General features: G+C 51.0%; 1 protein-coding gene across 3 annotated transcripts in view; it reads left to right on the top strand.

Annotated features, from left to right (window-relative positions):
• The window catches only part of LOC137378753 (rifampicin phosphotransferase-like), a 200945-nt gene that overhangs the window by 59016 nt on the left and 124126 nt on the right, over positions 1 to 17803 (top strand). For all 3 annotated transcript variants that reach the window (XM_068049132.1, XM_068049133.1, XM_068049131.1), the window contains exons 6-8: positions 11627 to 11742; positions 13733 to 13788; positions 16229 to 16281. In XM_068049132.1, the coding sequence (XP_067905233.1) occupies positions 11627 to 11742; positions 13733 to 13788; positions 16229 to 16281 (225 nt within the window). The remainder of the gene's footprint in view (positions 1 to 11626; positions 11743 to 13732; positions 13789 to 16228; positions 16282 to 17803) is intronic.

The raw sequence follows: 17803 nt of genomic DNA, 5'->3' as shown, positions 1-17803 counted from the left end.
TGTGGGCTGTGACTGGAGCATGTGCAGTGTGGGCAGTGACTGGAGCATGTGCAGTGTGGGCAGTGACTGGAGCATGTGCAGTGTGGGCTGTGACTGGAGCATGTGCAGTGTGGGCTGTGACTGGAGCATGTGCAGTGTGGGCAGTGACTGGAGCATGTGCAGTGTGGGCAGTGACTGGAGCATGTGCAGTGTGGGCAGTGACTGGAGCATGTGCAGTGTGGGCAGTGACTGGAGCATGTTCAGTGTGGGCTGTGACTGAAGCATGTGCAGTGTGGGCAGTGACTGGAGCATGTGCAGTGTGGGCAGTGACTGGAGCATGTGCAGTGTGGGCAGTGACTGGAGCATGTGCAGTGTGGGCTGTGACTGGAGCATGTTCAGTGTGGGCTGTGACTGGAGCATGTTCAGTGTGGGCTGTGACTGAAGCATGTGCAGTGTGGGCAGTGACTGGAGCATGTGCAGTGTGGGCAGTGACTGGAGCATGGGCAGTGTGGGGTGTGACTGGAGCATGTACAGTGTGGGCTGTGACTGGAGCATGTGCAGTGTGGGCCGTGACTGGAGCATGTGCAGTGTGGGCCGTGACTGGAGCATGTGCAGTGTGGGCCGTGACTGGAGCATGTTCAGTGTGGGCTGTGACTGGAGCATGTTCAGTGTGGGCTGTGACTGGAGCATGTTCAGTGTGGGCTGTGACTGGAGCATGTTCAGTGTGGGCTGTGACTGGAGCATGTTCAGTGTGGGCTGTGACTGGAGCATGTTCAGTGTGGGCTGTGACTGGAGCATGTTCAGTGTGGGCTGTGACTGGAGCATGTTCAGTGTGGGCTGTGACTGGAGCATGTGCAGTGTGGGCTGTGACTGGAGCATGTGCAGTGTGGGCTGTGACTGGAGCATGTGCAGTGTGGGCTGTGACTGGAGCATGTTCAGTTTGGGCAGTGACTGGAGCATGTTCAGTGTGGGCTGTGACTGGAGCATGTGCAGTGTGGGCTGTGACTGGAGCATGTGCAGTGTGGGCTGTGACTGGAGCATGTGCAGTGTGGGCTGTGACTGGAGCATGTACAGTGTGGGCAGTGACTGGAGCATGTCCAGTGTGGGCAGTGACTGGAGCATGTTCAGGGTGGGCTGTGACTGGAGCATGTTCAGGGTGGGCTGTGACTGGAGCATGTTCAGTGTGGGCTGTGACTGGAGCATGTTCAGTTTGGGCTGTGACTGGAGCATGTTCAGTGTGGGCTGTGACTGGAGCATGTTCAATGTGGGCTGTGACTGGAGCATGTTCAGTGTGGGCCGTGACTGGAGCATGTGCAGTGTGGGCCGTGACTGGAGCATGTGCAGTGTGGGCCGTGACTGGAGCATGTGCAGTGTGGGCCGTGACTGGAGCATGTGCAGTGTGGGCCGTGACTGGAGCATGTGCAGTGTGGGCCGTGACTGGAGCATGTTCAGTGTGGGCCGTGACTGGAGCATGTTCAGTGTGGGCTGTGACTGGAGCATGTTCAGTGTGGGCTGTGACTGGAGCATGTTCAGTGTGGGCTGTGACTGGAGCATGTTCAGTGTGGGCTGTGACTGGAGCATGTTCAGTGTGGGCTGTGACTGGCGCATGTTCAGTTTGGGCAGTGACTGGAGCATGTTCAGTGTGGGCTGTGACTGGAGCATGTGCAGTGTGGGCTGTGACTGGAGCATGTGCAGTGTGGGCTGTGACTGGAGCATGTGCAGTGTGGGCTGTGACTGGAGCATGTTCAGTGTGGGCTGTGACTGGAGCATGTTCAGTGTGGGCGGTGACTGGAGCATGTTCAGTGTGGGCTGTGACTGCCGCATGTTCAGTGTGGGCAGTGACTGGAGCATGTCCAGTGTGGGCAGTGACTGGAGCATGTTCAGGGTGGGCTGTGACTGGAGCATGTTCAGGGTGGGCTGTGACTGGAGCATGTTCAGTGTGGGCTGTGACTGGAGCATGTTCAGTTTGGGCTGTGACTGGAGCATGTTCAGTGTGGGCTGTGACTGGAGCATGTTCAATGTGGGCTGTGACTGGAGCATGTTCAGTGTGGGCCGTGACTGGAGCATGTTCAGTGTGGGCCGTGACTGGAGCATGTGCAGTGTGGGCCGTGACTGGAGCATGTGCAGTGTGGGCCGTGACTGGAGCATGTGCAGTGTGGGCCGTGACTGGAGCATGTGCAGTGTGGGCCGTGACTGGAGCATGTGCAGTGTGGGCTTGGACTGGAACATGTTCAGTGTGGGCCGTGACTGGAACATGTTCAGTGTGGGCCGTGACTGGAGCATGTTCAGTGTGGGCCGTGACTGGAGCATGTTCAGTGTGGGCCGTGACTGGCGCATGTGCAGTGTGGGCCGTGACTGGCGCATGTGCAGTGTGGGCCGTGACTGGCGCATGTTCAGTGTGGGCTGTGACTGGCGCATGTTCAGTGTGGGCTGTGACTGGCGCATGTTCAGTGTGGGCTGTGACTGGCGCATGTTCAGTGTGGGCTGTGACTGGCGCATGTTCAGTGTGGGCTGTGACTGGAGCATGTTCAGTGTGGGCTGTGACTGGAGCATGTTCAGTGTGGGCTGTGACTGGAGCATGTTCAGTGTGGGCTGTGACTGGAACATGTTCAGTGTGGGCCGTGACTGGAGCATACGCAGTGCCGGTGGTGACTGGAACATGTGCAGTGTGGGCTGTGACTGGAGCATGTACAGTGTGGGCTGTGACTGGAGCATATTCAGTGTGGGCTGTGACTGGAGCATGCGCAGTGTGGGCTGTGACTGGAGCATGCGCAGTGTGGGCTGTGACTGGAGCATGCACAGTGTGGGCTGTGACTGGAGCATGCACAGTGTGGGCTGTGACTGGAGCATGTTCAGTGTGGGCTGTGACTGGAGCATGTTCAGTGTGGGCTGTGACTGGAGCATGTTCAGTGTGGGCCGTGACTGGAGCATGTTCAGTGTGGGCCGTGACTGGAGCATGTGCAGTGTGGGCCGTGACTGGAGCATGTGCAGTGTGGGCCGTGACTGGAGCATGTGCAGTGTGGGCCGTGACTGGAGCATGTGCAGTGTGGGCTTGGGCTGGAACATGTTCAGTGTGGGCCGTGACTGGAACATGTTCAGTGTGGGCCGTGACTGGAGCATGTTCAGTGTGGGCCGTGACTGGAGCATGTTCAGTGTGGGCCGTGACTGGCGCATGTTCAGTGTGGGCCGTGACTGGCGCATGTTCAGTGTGGGCCGTGACTGGCGCATGTTCAGTGTGGGCCGTGACTGGCGCATGTTCAGTGTGGGCCGTGACTGGCGCATGTTCAGTGTGGGCCGTGACTGGCGCATGTTCAGTGTGGGCTGTGACTGGCGCATGTTCAGTGTGGGCTGTGACTGGCGCATGTTCAGTGTGGGCTGTGACTGGCGCATGTTCAGTGTGGGCTGTGACTGGAGCATGTTCAGTGTGGGCTGTGACTGGAGCATGTTCAGTGTGGGCTGTGACTGGAACATGTTCAGTGTGGGCCGTGACTGGAGCATACGCAGTGCCGGTGGTGACTGGAACATGTTCAGTGTGGGCTGTGACTGGCGCATGTTCAGTGTGGGCTGTGACTGGCGCATGTTCAGTGTGGGCTGTGCCTGGAGCATGTTCAGTGTGGGCAGTGACTGGTGCATGTTCAGTGTGGGCTGTGACTGGAGCATGTTCAGTGTGGGCTGTGACTGGTGCATGTTCAGTGTGGGCAGTGACTGGCGCATGTTCAGTTTGGGCAGTGACTGGAGCATGTGCAGTGTGGGCTGTGACTGGAGCATGTGCAGTGTGTGCTGTGACTGGAGCATGTGCAGTGTGTGCTGTGACTGGAGCATGTGCAGTGTGTGCTGTGACTGGAGCATGTGCAGTGTGGGCTGTGACTGGAGCATGTTCAGTGTGGGCAGTGACTGGTGCATGTGCAGTGTGGGCTGTGACTGGAGCATGTACAGTGTGGGCTGTGACTGGAGCATATTCAGTGTGGGCTGTGACTGGAGCATGTTCAGTGTGGGCTGTGACTGGAGCATGCGCAGTGTGGGCTGTGACTGGAGCATGCACAGTGTGGGCTGTGACTGGAGCATGCACAGTGTGGGCTGTGACTGGAGCATGCACAGTGTGGGCTGTGACTGGAGCATGTTCAGTGTGGGCTGTGACTGGAGCATGTTCAGTGTGGGCTGTGACTGGAGCATGTACAGTGTGGGCTGTGACTGGCGCATGTTCAGTGTGGGCAGTGACTGGCGCATGTTCAGTGTGGGCAGTGACTGGCGCATGTTCAGTGTGGGCAGTGACTGGAGCATGTTCAGTGTGGGCAGTGACTGGAGCATGTTCAGGGTGGGCTGTGACTGGAGCATGTTCAGGGTGGGCTGTGACTGGAGCATGTTCAGGGTGGGCTGTGACTGGAGCATGTTCAGGGTGGGCTGTGACTGGAGCATGTTCAGTGTGGGCTGTGACTGGAGCATGTTCAGTGTGGGCTGTGACTGGAGCATGTTCAGTTTGGGCTGTGACTGGAGCATGTTCAATGTGGGCGGTGACTGGCGCATGTTCAGTTTGGGCGGTGACTGGCGCATGTTCAGTTTGGGCGGTGACTGGAGCATGTGCAGTGCGGGCGGTGACTGGAGCATGTGCAGTGCGGGTGGTGACTGGAGCATGTGCAGTGCGGGTGGTGACTGGCGCATGTTCAGTGCGGGCGGTGACTGGAGCATGTTCAGTGCGGGCGGTGACTGGAGCATGTTCAGTGCGGGCGGTGACTGGAGCATGTGCAGTGCGGGTGGTGACTGGAGCACGTTCAGTGTGGGCTGTGACTGTAGCACGTGCAGTGTGGGCCGTGACTGGACCATGTTCAGTGTGGGCTGTGACTGGAGCATGTGCAGTGTGGGCGGTGACTGGAGCATGTTCAGTGCGGGCGGTGACTGGAGCATATGCAGTGCAGGTGGTGACTGTGGCATGTGCAGTGCGGGCGGTGACTGTGGCATGTGCAGTGTGGGCGGTGACTGGAGCATGTGCAGTGTGGGCGGTGACTGGAGCATGTGCAGTGTGGGCGGTGACTGGAGCATGTTCAGTGCGGGCGGTGACTGGAGCATGTGCAGTGCGGGCGGTGACTGGAGCACGTTCAGTGTGGGCTGTGACTGGAGCATGTACAGTGTGGGCTGTGACTGGAGCATGTACAGTGTGGGCTGTGACTGGAGCATATTCAGTGCGGGTGGTGACTGGAGCATGTGCAGTGCGGGTGGTGACTGGAGCATGTGCAGTGCGGGTGGTGACTTGAGCATGTTCAGTGTGGGCGGTGACTGGAGCATGTTCAGTGTGGGCGGTGACTGGAGCATGTTCAGTGTGGGCGGTGACTGGAGCATGTTCAGTGCGGGCGGTGACTGGAGCATGTTCAGTGTGGGCGGTGACTGGAGCATGTGCAGTGCGGGTGATGACTGGAGCACGTTCAGTGTGGGCTGTGACTGGAGCATGTACAGTGTGGGCTGTGACTGGAGCATGTACAGTGTGGGCTGTGACTGGAGCATATTCAGTGTGGGCGGTGACTGGAACATGTTCAGTGTGGGCTGTGACTGGAGCATATGCAATGCAGGTGATGACTGGAGCATGTGCAGTGTGGGCGGTGACTGGAACATGTTCAGTGTGGGCGGTGACTGGAGCATGTGCAGTGCGAGTGGTGACTGGAGCATGTTCAGTGTGGGCAGTGACTGGAGCATGTTCAGTGTGGGCAGTGACTGGAGCATGTTCAGTGTGGGCTGTGACTGGAGCATGTTCAGTGTGGGCTGTGACTGGAGCATGTACAGTGTGGGCTGTGACTGGAGCATGTTCAGTGTGGGCTGTGACTGGAACATGTTTAGTGTGGGCCGTGACTGGAGCATGTGCAGTGTGGGCCGTGACTGGAACATGTTCAGTGTGGGCGATGACTGGAGCATGTGCAGTGTGGGCTGTGACTGGAACACGTACAGTGTGGGCAGTGACTGGAGCATGTTCTTTGTGGGCTGTGACTGAAGCATGTGCAGTGTGGGCAGTGACTGGAGCATGTGCAGTGTGGGCAGTGACTGGAGCATGTGCAGTGTGGGCTGTGACTGAAGCATGTGCAGTGTGGGCAGTGACTGGAGCATGTGCAGTGTGGGCAGTGACTGGAGCATGTGCAGTGTGGGCTGTGACTGGAGCATGTGCAGTGTGGGCTGTGACTGGAGCATGTTCAGTGTGGGCAGTGACTGGAGCATGTTCAGTGTGGGCAGTGACTGGAGCATGTTCAGTGTGGGCAGTGACTGGAGCATGTTCAGTGTGGGCAGTGACTGGAGCATGTTCAGTGTGGGTTGTGACTGAAGCATGTTCAGTGTGGGTAGTGACTGGAGCATCTGCAGTGTGGGTTCTTCCTGAAGCATGTGCAGTGTGGGCAGTGACTGGAGCATGTGCAGTGTGGGCAGTGACTGGAGCATGTGCAGTGTGGGCTGTGACTGAAGCATGTGCAGTGTGGGCAGTGACTGGAGCATGTGCAGTGTGGGCAGTGACTGGAGCATGTGCAGTGTGGGCTGTGACTGGAGCATGTGCAGTGTGGGCTGTGACTGGAGCATGTTCAGTGTGGGCAGTGACTGGAGCATGTTCAGTGTGGGCAGTGACTGGAGCATGTTCAGTGTGGGCAGTGACTGGAGCATGTTCAGTGTGGGTTGTGACTGAAGCATGTTCAGTGTGGGTAGTGACTGGAGCATCTGCAGTGTGGGTTCTTCCTGAAGCATGTGCAGTGTGGGCAGTGACTGGAGCATCTGCAGTGTGGATTCTTACTGAAGTATGTACAGTGTGGGCTGTGACTGGAGCATGTTCAGTGTGGGCTGTGACTGGAGCATGTTCAGTGTGGGCTGTGACTGGAACATGTTTAGTGTGGGCCGTGACTGGAGCATGTGCAGTGTGGGCCGTGACTGGAACATGTTCAGTGTGGGCGATGACTGGAGCATGTGCAGTGTGGGCTGTGACTGGAACACGTACAGTGTGGGCTGTGACTGGAGCATGTTCTTTGTGGGCTGTGACTGAAGCATGTGCAGTGTGGGCAGTGACTGGAACACGTACAGTGTGGGCAGTGACTGGAGCATGTGCAGTGTGGGCTGTGACTGAAGCATGTGCAGTGTGGGCTGTGACTGAAGAATGTGCAGTGTGGGCTGTGACTGGAGCATGTGCAGTGTGGGCTGTGACTGGAGCATGTTCAGTGTGGGCAGTGACTGGAGCATGTTCAGTGTGGGCAGTGACTGGAGCATGTTCAGTGTGGGTTGTGACTGAAGCATGTTCAGTGTGGGTAGTGACTGGAGCATCTGCAGTGTGGGTTCTTACTGAAGCATGTGCAGTGTGGGCAGTGACTGGAGCATCTGCAGTGTGGATTGTGACTGAAGCATGTTCAGTGTGGGTAGTGACTGGAGCATCTGCAGTGTGGGTTCTTACTGAAGCATGTGCAGTGCGGGCGGTGACTGGAGCATGTTCAGTGCGAGCAGTGACTGGAACATGTGCAGTTCGGGCGGTGACTGGAGCATGTTCAGTGCGAGCAGTGACTGGAACATGTGAAGTACGGGTGCTGCAGCTGGATGGAGGCGGTTGTGTCGGATCCATGGCAAGTGAGAAACCACTGAGTGGAGGAGAGAAATGGAGCTGGCAGATGGGCAGGAAGGAATGGAGTTAGTGGGTGGGTGATGAGTCTTCATAACCACCTGGTGTGGGCCTCAAACACCCCCAATACGAATTCAAGCAAAATACTGCTGATCCTGGAAATACGAAATAAAAAGAGAAAGTGCTGGAAATACTCAACAGGCCAGGCAACATCTATGGAGAGAGAAACAGATCAGCTGTGGACCTCGCAAATAGCTGTACACCACTGGTTGCTGTTGCCTTGTTTGCAAGAGCTGGACAGTACATTCAATTCCAGCCAGTCATGGCCTCACAGGCACAGAGGGCGGTGGGTTTCACCTCCAACGCTGGATTCCTCCAGGTGTAGGGCATCATCGATTGCACCCGTGTAGCCATCAAGGCACCCAGTGACCAGCCAGTGAGATGCAGCAACAGGGAGGGCTTCCACTCCTGTTACCTTCCATTGGTCTGCAACGACACCACAAGCTTCCTCCATGCGTGAACTCATTTTCCTGGCAGCTGCCATGACTCCTTCATCCTTCGCCAGTCCAGGCTGCCACAGCTCTTCACTCCGACCCCCAAACTCCGTGGATTAATTCTAGAGGACAAGGGATATCCCTTGAAGAGATGGCGACTTCCCCCTCTATGAGAGCCCAAGACAGAGGCACAGAGGCCCTGCAACTGCAGATATCTGTTCATTAGGACAACCATTGAGCAGGTCATCAGGCTTCTGAAGATGTGGTTCCGGTACCTGGACCCGTCAGGTGGCACCCTCGAATATCCTCCTGCAAGGGTCTCAGTCATTGTGGCAGTCGGTTGTGTTCTCCATAACATAGCCCTCCTGAGAGGTGTGGACCTTGAAGAGGGTGAGGGCCTGGAAGGAGACAGCTCATCGGAGGAAAAGGAAGAGCGGAACTTGGAAGAGGAGGAGGAGGAAGAGGCGGCAAAGGGGAAGGATGCAGAACACGATGGTGCCCTGGCTGTACAGGGAGGTGGCTCGGCCCAGCATGGGGTTTGAGGGTCAGGATGCCATCAACATCAGAGATCATCTGATTCAGGTTCTTTTCGACTGAGCCCCTCTGATGCAGGAGGAGCAACATGGCCTGGAAATCACTCTGAGCTGCCTGTGCTAACACTTCCATTGAAGACACAGCCTGGAACATGTAAACTCTTACTGCTAATGAAGGATGCCCTGCCCAGAAGTTTCACCATCACCATTGACAAACCCTTTGTTCTCCTTCACCACTTCATACCTCTTTCCTTGTCCCGCCATTAGTAAAATGATGCTCACACTTCTGGCTTCATGTGTCAATATTTACATGGTGCTCATAAAAACAAACAGTGCACAGTTACAGGTAGAAGGCACCCCAGTGACCCACTCAGTGCTCTGTCCAATGTGGTGGCCTCTGCTGTCAGCCACTTCTATGCGGTGCACTTCTTGTGGAGGAGGATGTGGAAGCACCCTGTTCACTTGTCTATGCCTGCAGCTGAGATGCATGTGGGAGTCGTCTTCATCATGGAGGTGCCTGTGGGACTGCTGCATCTGCATCATTGCAGAGGCAGCCTCCATCACTGGGCCCTGCTGCACAGATGCTCCTTCTGTCAGAGGGGGCCAAGAAGGCCGATGATGATGATGGTGCTCCATAAGGAATGGTACCCTCATCCTCCTCGGTGACTGCCACAACCTTTGGCCAGCACTCTGGATGGCTGGAGGGGAGCAGCAGCTGGGTAGCAGCTGGCATCCCTTCCAAACATCTCTGTGCCATGGGCGTTGCTGACCAGTCCAGATTACATAGTGTGGCATGCGGTATGTCAGTGCGCAGTTCCTGCATGCACTGCAAAGGCTGCTGCATGTGGATCTCCATGAATTGGCCACACTTTCAATAAAGGAGCTCATACGTTCAAAGCCCTGAGCCATGGTGGCGCACATGAACTGGATGGGCTCCTCCATCCTCAGCTCGTGATTGCGCACTGCCTCATGACTCTGACATGTGGGAACACACCTGCTGCTGCTGGTCTGGGTAGAGCCTCCTTTCTTACGACTCCCGAAGCCCTGCATCTGTGCCCAGCTGAACAGGGCTGTGTCTGTCCTCCATCCTCTGAAGGGGACTGCCCACAGCTACCTCTGCCACCTCCTCCTGCACACGCATGCCATGCTCATCACCGAGTGCCACGTATCCATGTGCGAGGACCAACTGAGGTGACTGTATCTGAGCTGGTGGAGGGTGCGCTTGTAAGGTGTGACAGTGCTTCTTCTGAGCTCTGATGTGACTGCACTTGGCCCAGTGAGGGCAAGAGAGGATAATAGCCTCGATGTCTGCACCTGTGGGGGACACAAGGAAAGATCATGAGAGCCTTTGAGAGCAGAGGCCTCTGCTATGCTCAGGCTTCCCAATGCAACTCAGTGTTCGGTATGCTGTCGGACTGGCTGGAGTGCAATGCACCCCCTTAATGAACTCATTGCACTCCCTACTCACCATCTACACCATGGGTACCCATTTTGCCTTGCCCAATTTCCTCGTGGCCCACAATCCTGGCGATGTCCATGGCTCCCTCCACTATTGTTGTGTTAATGTGTAGGATGGCAACCCCTCCTCCCCTCTGGGCCCTCGCCAAGCATCATGAGCTTGCTTCTCCTTCATGGACAAATGAGAGAGAGAGAAGGCATTGCTGTCCTCTATGGCCATTGCCAGCTGCTCCTATTCATTAGAAGCTGCATGGTTCAGTGCTGGCAGGTCCTCACCAGCACTATGGCTCTGAGCATTCTGAGGGGTCATTCAGTGCCCTGGGCACACACTCGGCTCCTTAGCTGGCGTGTCAGCTGGAGGGTCAATACCCAGAGCCTATCCTGAGGGTTCGGCTTTATACTCACCTTGCTATAGCGAAGCAGGCTATTGAACCTCTTCCTACACTGAACCCAGTTTCATCTCACCACACTCCACCTGCTGACTGTGTCATCTACCTCCATCCAAACCTGCTTGGCCAGGGTGGCTGGTCTCCTCCTGCCACCCTCAGGGAAGAGGACCTCCCTCTGTCACAGTTCGAGGAGGACTTGCAGGTCCGCATCCAAGAATCTACCCTGCCTATGACTCTCCTGAGCCACAATAATGGCTGCCGTGGTCTGTTTAAATCGGGCCTGCAACTCTACAGACCTATGTCCTCTTTTCCTGCCCTCATTGTGGATAATTGGTAACCAAACCTGTGTCCAAGTCAATTAAGGGGGCGCCCCATGGAAAATCGGGGTCAGTGACTGTTACGCCCTGGGGGTGACCGGGGGGGGGGTTGGGTTCGGGACTCGGAAACAGTCCGACTTCCATTTCCTGCCTCTGGAAGGAAAATCTTGCCCATACTATCCACACATAGGCACATACACACACATATTCTCCCCACACATGCTGTTGGGGGGCCCCTCCGTGGTCCATGGAGTGCCTCTAAAGGAGGGTCCCCCCCGGGAGTCTGCTGGGAAGCTGCCAGGTTTCACTCGGCAGTCTTCCCACACAGCAGCGGCCCTCCCGACACAAGCAAAATGCTCATGATGGTGGGAAGTGGCCTTCAGTTAGCCTCCAGGTGGTTGGCCAATCTGCCAGCTTTCCTACTGGCAAAATGAAATTGTGGTGGGAAGACATCGGGCACCACCTCCAACACTTCCTGCACCATTTTGCCAGCCTTTCCAGCTCAAAGCCCATCCCCAAAGGGCTTGTAAAATTCAGCCCATACACACACACACCTAATACACACACACTTGCACACATATATGTATTTTCTCTCTCGGCGTGCTGCGTGCACACACACACAACATATAGTAGATTTCCAGCACTTTGTGTTTTTACCTTAGATTTCCAAAGCTCATTGTTTTCCTTTCTACTTCTACCATAACACGTTGCCTTTGCAAACAGTACTGTGGAAGTACACATGGAGCTTACCATAGTGTTTAAATCCAAATAAAACCGAGGGTGCAGCCCTGCTAATGAGACCAAGGTCCCTCCAAACACTGAGATTAGGAATGGAACTGTTATTGCTCTATATTTTACAATCCTCAGTTATTTGTTCTGTGTTTCTCAGGTACAATCAACAACAGACACATTATGAGCAGTGGGGTCAGTATGTTGGAGAAATTGAAATTGAGGGATATGAAAGAAATGAGCTTCTTCTTCGTGGAGTAAGAGATCATTCCTATGGTAACAAAAATAGCTTTTTCCTTAACACTGTTAATTAATGTTTATATTTTGTGTGTTATAGTCTAATTTTCAACAATTTTCACTGACATGCTTACTTTGCCCTGTGCAGGTAATTGCAGGAACACACACCTGCGCATGCAGATTGACAGTTTGGGCCAGATTTCATTCTGGCGAAGGGGATCCCGGCAGCAGGCCGGAAGGTGGGGCTAGAAGCCGCCTCTGCTCTCCATCAGATCCCAGTTGCTATTTAACGGCGGGGACGCCGTCACTTCCCGCCTCCAGAGCTGCCAGCTAATTGGTAGGCTGGCAATTCTGCAGTACCAGCAGAGTGCAGGAGGCCCTTCAGTGCTGAGAAGAGAGAAGATTCCAGGACAAAATGGCAGGGGGCCCAGGCGACGTTGGCACCCCCTGCCATTTTGTTTGCCTTCTGCCTCCGTGCCCATCTCCAAAAGCAGAATAAAATCCTGCCCTTTGTGTTTTGGACGAACTGACACACCATTTTTTTTCAGGGAGTCTAATTTTCTGCAGGGAATGTCTCGCAGTGGCTCCACATATATTAGTGGCATACTTTTCAGTTTAAAAAGTAGCTTACGAATACATTGCCTGTAATGTCTTTGCAGTGCTGCACACAGTTTACAGCAATGATGAGTTTTGGGGGACGGCTGATGGGAGGAAATGTCTCTTCAAGAAAACTTATAAATATAATTCACCTGAAATTTAATTGTAAAGTTATCGTAAAATTTAATGTGCATTAATGTTGAAAGCAATTTCATGCATCTTCATGTTCTGCTTTGTCTTATGCAAGTATCATCCACTCTCCTACAATAACTGTTAGATATTAAAAGTTGAAATCTAATGAGGCTGTTATCCTGTGCATTTTATGTCACTGTCAAGTGATCCTAGCTTCAGAGTGATGCAAAATATGCAGAGTAACTACACTCAGACTGGTGTGGTCTGCTCCTTTTGAGGTGTGAAACCATTTGTAGGTGGTACACACTACTTCTGTCAGTTTAAAGTTATAATTTACTTAAAAAAGCAATAATTAATATTAGACAAGGGGTTTTGTTGCTTATTTTAATTTCAATTAAAAGATATTACATTATTGCTTAATTTGAATTAAGGCTGTAGCCTCAATTGCATGCTACAACTGGAAACAATCTAAAACAAATCTTAAAATCTCAAGTTGTGAAAGTTCCTCAAGGGTATATGCATGGGCGGCGATGTCTTTCATGTCATTCAAGAATCAACAGGATAATTGCTCCAGCGTGCAAACCAAAAGTATGTATTCATGAGCTCTGGGAAAGAACGATAAGAATGAGGTTTCATAATTCAGTGTTGCCCATTCACACCATTCTTAAATGTTATGTGTAATATAACTGCAGCATAATTGGATCTGGCATTTTCTTCATATTAATCTGTCTGTTAAACGTCTGCCATGTTTTGCTTCACATTTTGATCAGTTATTCAATGTCTGGTCTTGATTGCTTCCTGTTAACTAAAGCTTCTATTGTTAGCATGCCATCAGGCTATGAGCACTTTTGACAGCAAAAGTGCAGAAGCACACATAATGACTATTCTAGTACCAGAAGGATTGAATTTACAAACCAGTGCAAGAACACTTTTGAATTTCAGAAGTACTAGAAATGTTCTTGCTTATGTAATTAAGGGGAAAGCTTTGCTTGGGGTATCACAGACTTTTGTAAACTTACAATTATTTGACATTCTACATTTGTGATACAAATATAGAAAAGCTTATGGACAGGAAAAGACCAACTATGATCTCTAATGCGATACATACACTCCCCAGTCCACGAAGTAACTTCCTGGGAGAGGCGGAAACCTAGATTAAAACTCCAGGGGCTACTGATACACCCAGTACAGTATTGAAGGGATTTTTGGAGTGGTATCAGAGTGTTTAAACATGGCATTATATAAACTGCAAGATTAAGAAATGAATTATTATCCTGATAATGCTATTATCTATCCATAGGTATCAGAAATTGGGCTCATATGCACCGCTATGTTTTGATCTTTGCGCACTTTGAGGTAATCATCCTAACTTTCTAATGGGTCCTGATACAATTAGCTTGAAGTGGCAGTACACGTGCAATCTACTATAGCTCTTCAGGTGCCATAAGAATTTCATGATTTACTTAAACAGGGCACATTTCTTCCCAATGTATGTCCATAGCCATCCACCATGTAGTATGTAAATAATCAATAGAACCTCCTACGGAGGAGAACAAAGAAATGTTCCATGTGTGTTATCAATGTATTAGGGATGTCTAAGTGAATCAGAGAGTTCTTTCATGGGCATCCAGGTTTAAACTCATTGATGTTGTTTAGTATTCTAAGCTAATTTTAAGTATGTAAGATTCATTACTGGCAAAGAGATCCCAAAAATTTCACATCATTATCTTCTAATGCTTGCCGTTGTTATACTAAGATTGGTTCAGAAAGGAGAAGCTAAACAGTCTAATTGAAAGATTGAGGATGAAAATATTGACTGGAAGTATTTGTTACTCACCTTAAAAAATAGAAAATCAAGCAAAACACCAAAATACCTACTTAATTTTGCATTCCATATAATACATCCTTTACAATTTGCTTAACTTGATTTGACATTTCCAAAATTGCAGCAGTTTGAGTGCTTTGTTATCCATGGGGACATGCTCAAATTCCCAATATGCTGTCCTAATGGGAACACTGAAGGAGATAATTTACCACAGTATTTCACGTGTCTTATATTTACACCAGATTAGGATCTTTGCAGTCAAATGCCCTTGTCCTTCAATTTTTTTAAAATTAGTTAATTACTATTGGCATTGTTGGCAATGCTGTTCTCTAATTGCCCTTAAGGAGGTGTTGATGAGTTGCCTTCTCAAATGCTAAGGTGATGTTGATCATTATTGGCCATGTTGCAAGTTAGGATTCGGTATTCGTGAAATACCAGGTGATTCATTCAGCATGTGTCCTGAAACAACAAAGTTTTAGAAGAGTATTTTTTTAAAGTTAGTGTTAATAACTATAATAAAAACAAGAAATGCTGGAACCACTTAATGTCAAAGGTTATAAGCAAGTGAGGCGGGGGTTGGGCAAGAGATAACAAAGGAGAAGGTGTAGATTGGACAAGGCCACATAGCTGACCAAAAGGTCATGGAACAAAGGCAAACAATATGTTAATGGTGTGTTGAAAGACAAAGCATTAGTACAGATAGGGTGTTAACGGACTGAAAATTAAACAGCAGCAAGTACTAACATGAAAAAAACAGTGGGTAAGCAAACTGAACAAACTAAGATGAAATGAAATAAATTTTTAAAAAGATTGTAAAAAATGTAAAAAAAGAAAAAAAAAAGAGAAAAAATAACTAAAAATAAAAGTAAAATGGGGGGCCCGTCATGCTCTGAAATGATTGAACTCAATGTTCAGTCTGGCAGGCTGTAGTGTGCCTAATCGGTAAATGAGATGCTGTTCCTCGAGCTTGCGTTGATGTTCACTGGAACACTGCAGCAATCCCAGGACAGAGATGTGAGCATGAGAGCAGGGGGGAGTGTTGAAATGGCAAGCAACTGGAAGCTCAGGGTCCTGCTTGCGGACTGAGCGGCAGTATTTTGCAAAGCTGTCACCCAGGCTGTATTTGGTCTCCCCAATGCAGAGGAGACCACATTGTGAGCAGCGAAAACAGTATACTACATTGAAAGAAGTACAAGTAAATCGCTGCTTCACCTGAAAGGAGTGTTTGGGGCCTGGGATAGTGAGGAGAGAGGAGGTAAATGGGCAGGTATTACACCTCCTGCGATTGCAGGGGAAGGTGCCATGGGACGGGGACAAGGTGGTGGGGGTAATGGAGGAGTGGACCAGGGTGTCGCGGAGGGAATGATCCCTTCAGAATGCTGACAGGGGAAGGGAGGGGAAGATGCGTTTGGTAGCGGCATCACGCTGGAGGTGGCGGAAATGGCGGAGGATGATCCTTTGGATATGGAGGTTGATGGGGTGGAAAGTGAGGACAAGGGGAACCCTGTCATGGTTCTGGGAGGGAGGGGAAGGGGTGAGGGTAGAGGTGCGGGAAATGGGCCAGACATGGTTGAGGGCCCTGTCAACAACAGTGGGGGGGAATCCTCGGTTGAGGAAAAAGGAGGTCTTATCAGAAGCACCATCATGGAAGGTAGCATCATCAGAGCAGATGTGTCGGAGATGGAGAAACTGGGAGAATGGAATGGAGTCCTTACAGGAGGTAGGGTGTGAAGAAGTGTAGTCGAGGTAGCTGTGGGAGTCGGTGGGCTTATAATGGATATTAGTAGACAACCTATCCCCAGAGATGGAGACAGAGAAGTCGAGGAAGGGAAGGGAATAACTATTACTGATATAATGGGCTAGATAACCCATCCATTCACTGAGTGGGTGGAATGTAGCCTGAAGCAACTACATTATTTGAGTTGTTTAATGCTGCTTAGAAAAGGTTCTCTGTTTTCTTATTTCCTGTAGAATGGATTATCAGTGAATTTAATTGCACTGTCCATTACTGCAACAACCACAAAGTAAGTATATGTTTGCTGGCACACTCGAATGAGGTTTGTGACTTTTTCAAAATTTTAACCAGTTATCTGTGGATGAGAGACGTTATTCATTTGAACCAATGCAGATTATTAAAGTGCTTAACGTGCTCATAATAATCTTCATAAAAACATTTTGGCCTGGATTTTTCAATCACCGCCATTTATTATGCTTACAGCTACTTTCAGAATTTTTGTGGGCTTTTGCAAGGCAAGTTAAAATAACTAGAGATCATTTTCAGTGCTCGCCCTCTGCAGGGGACCTGCGATTTGTGTGAACGGAGCAAGCAACAGCTTGTCTCTTCAACCAATCAGACTGAAGAATCCTCACTGAGCTACACAGGGCTGATGTTCTTCTCATCCCGATGGCGGCATTCGTAGCTGGTTGGGGAGGTTGGGGGTGGAGAATCGGGGCAAAATCACCTGCTGCGGAACTGGACACTGGGATTCCCGGTTCCGATTCTCCTGTGGGCGGGATAGGCTGATGACAGCCTTCCTGCCCAGAGGCCAATTGAGGCCCGTAAGTGGCCTATTAACCTCCTTGTGGTTGTGGGAGGGGGGGCCTCTTTTGTGAGAAATTTGTGGCCGATGGAGCACACCCACTGGGAACAACTGTACCCCCCGGGATTCTCCTCCCCCCACCGGACAGAACGCCCACCCCCCTCAAACCCCTCCCCAGGGCATTCCGCACACCTACCTCTTATTCGGGGTTCCACTGCTGGACCTGGGTCTGAGGCCTCAGCAATACTGGCAGTGGCCACCGCTCCCGTGGTGCTGCTGATACTGCTGAAATGCCAGCACTGTGATTGGCCGGTAGCTCTTGGGAGTGGGATCCCTATCCCCATAAAGTCTTTAAAGGGACGAGGATCCCACTTCCTGAAACTTGAACAGCAAAAGACCAGATGATCACTCCAGGGAGACCGAAAAAATACAGAGGTGGGGTTCCCCCCACCTTTATGGCCTGGCACTGGGAGCTCTGCCTCCTGCACAAAATCTAGCCCACAGAGTATAAAGTATAAATTAGAATATTTAATTCAATGTAAAATCATGTACAGAAAGCAAAATAAAGGGAAAGAAACATGGATTGAGAAAGAGAGATAAGAAATGGAAAGAAAAAAAGTTTAAAAAAATTGGATTTTAATTTTTTAAAGACCTCTAACAATAAATTTTGAAGGAATGACACTCCACACTTGTAAAAGTAATTTTTCAGGGCCAGAGAAGTTGTTTGGTGGTAACTAAAACATATCACACCATTAAAATTCACTTACACCTGAATACAACAGCCCTAACTTTATCGGGCATGTTTAGTGGGGAACTACTAGGTAGGGACAGCAACTGCACATGCTTCAAGTATTTCAGTGCCGAATCTTTTGGCAAATTTCATTGTGTAATATTGGTAATCAAAGTTTTAATGCAGTTATGAAATCCCTCTGTCTGTTTATTTAACAATGTAGAAATCTGTTGTAAAAAGAGTTCCATTTATAGAGTGCCTTTAATGTAGAAAAAC

This window comes from Heterodontus francisci, chromosome 17 (assembly GCF_036365525.1).
Source record: "Heterodontus francisci isolate sHetFra1 chromosome 17, sHetFra1.hap1, whole genome shotgun sequence".
Taxonomy (NCBI): Eukaryota; Metazoa; Chordata; class Chondrichthyes; order Heterodontiformes; family Heterodontidae; genus Heterodontus; species Heterodontus francisci.
Note: the sequence above shows the minus strand (reverse complement) of the source record. Positions and strands in the feature narration are given on the sequence as shown.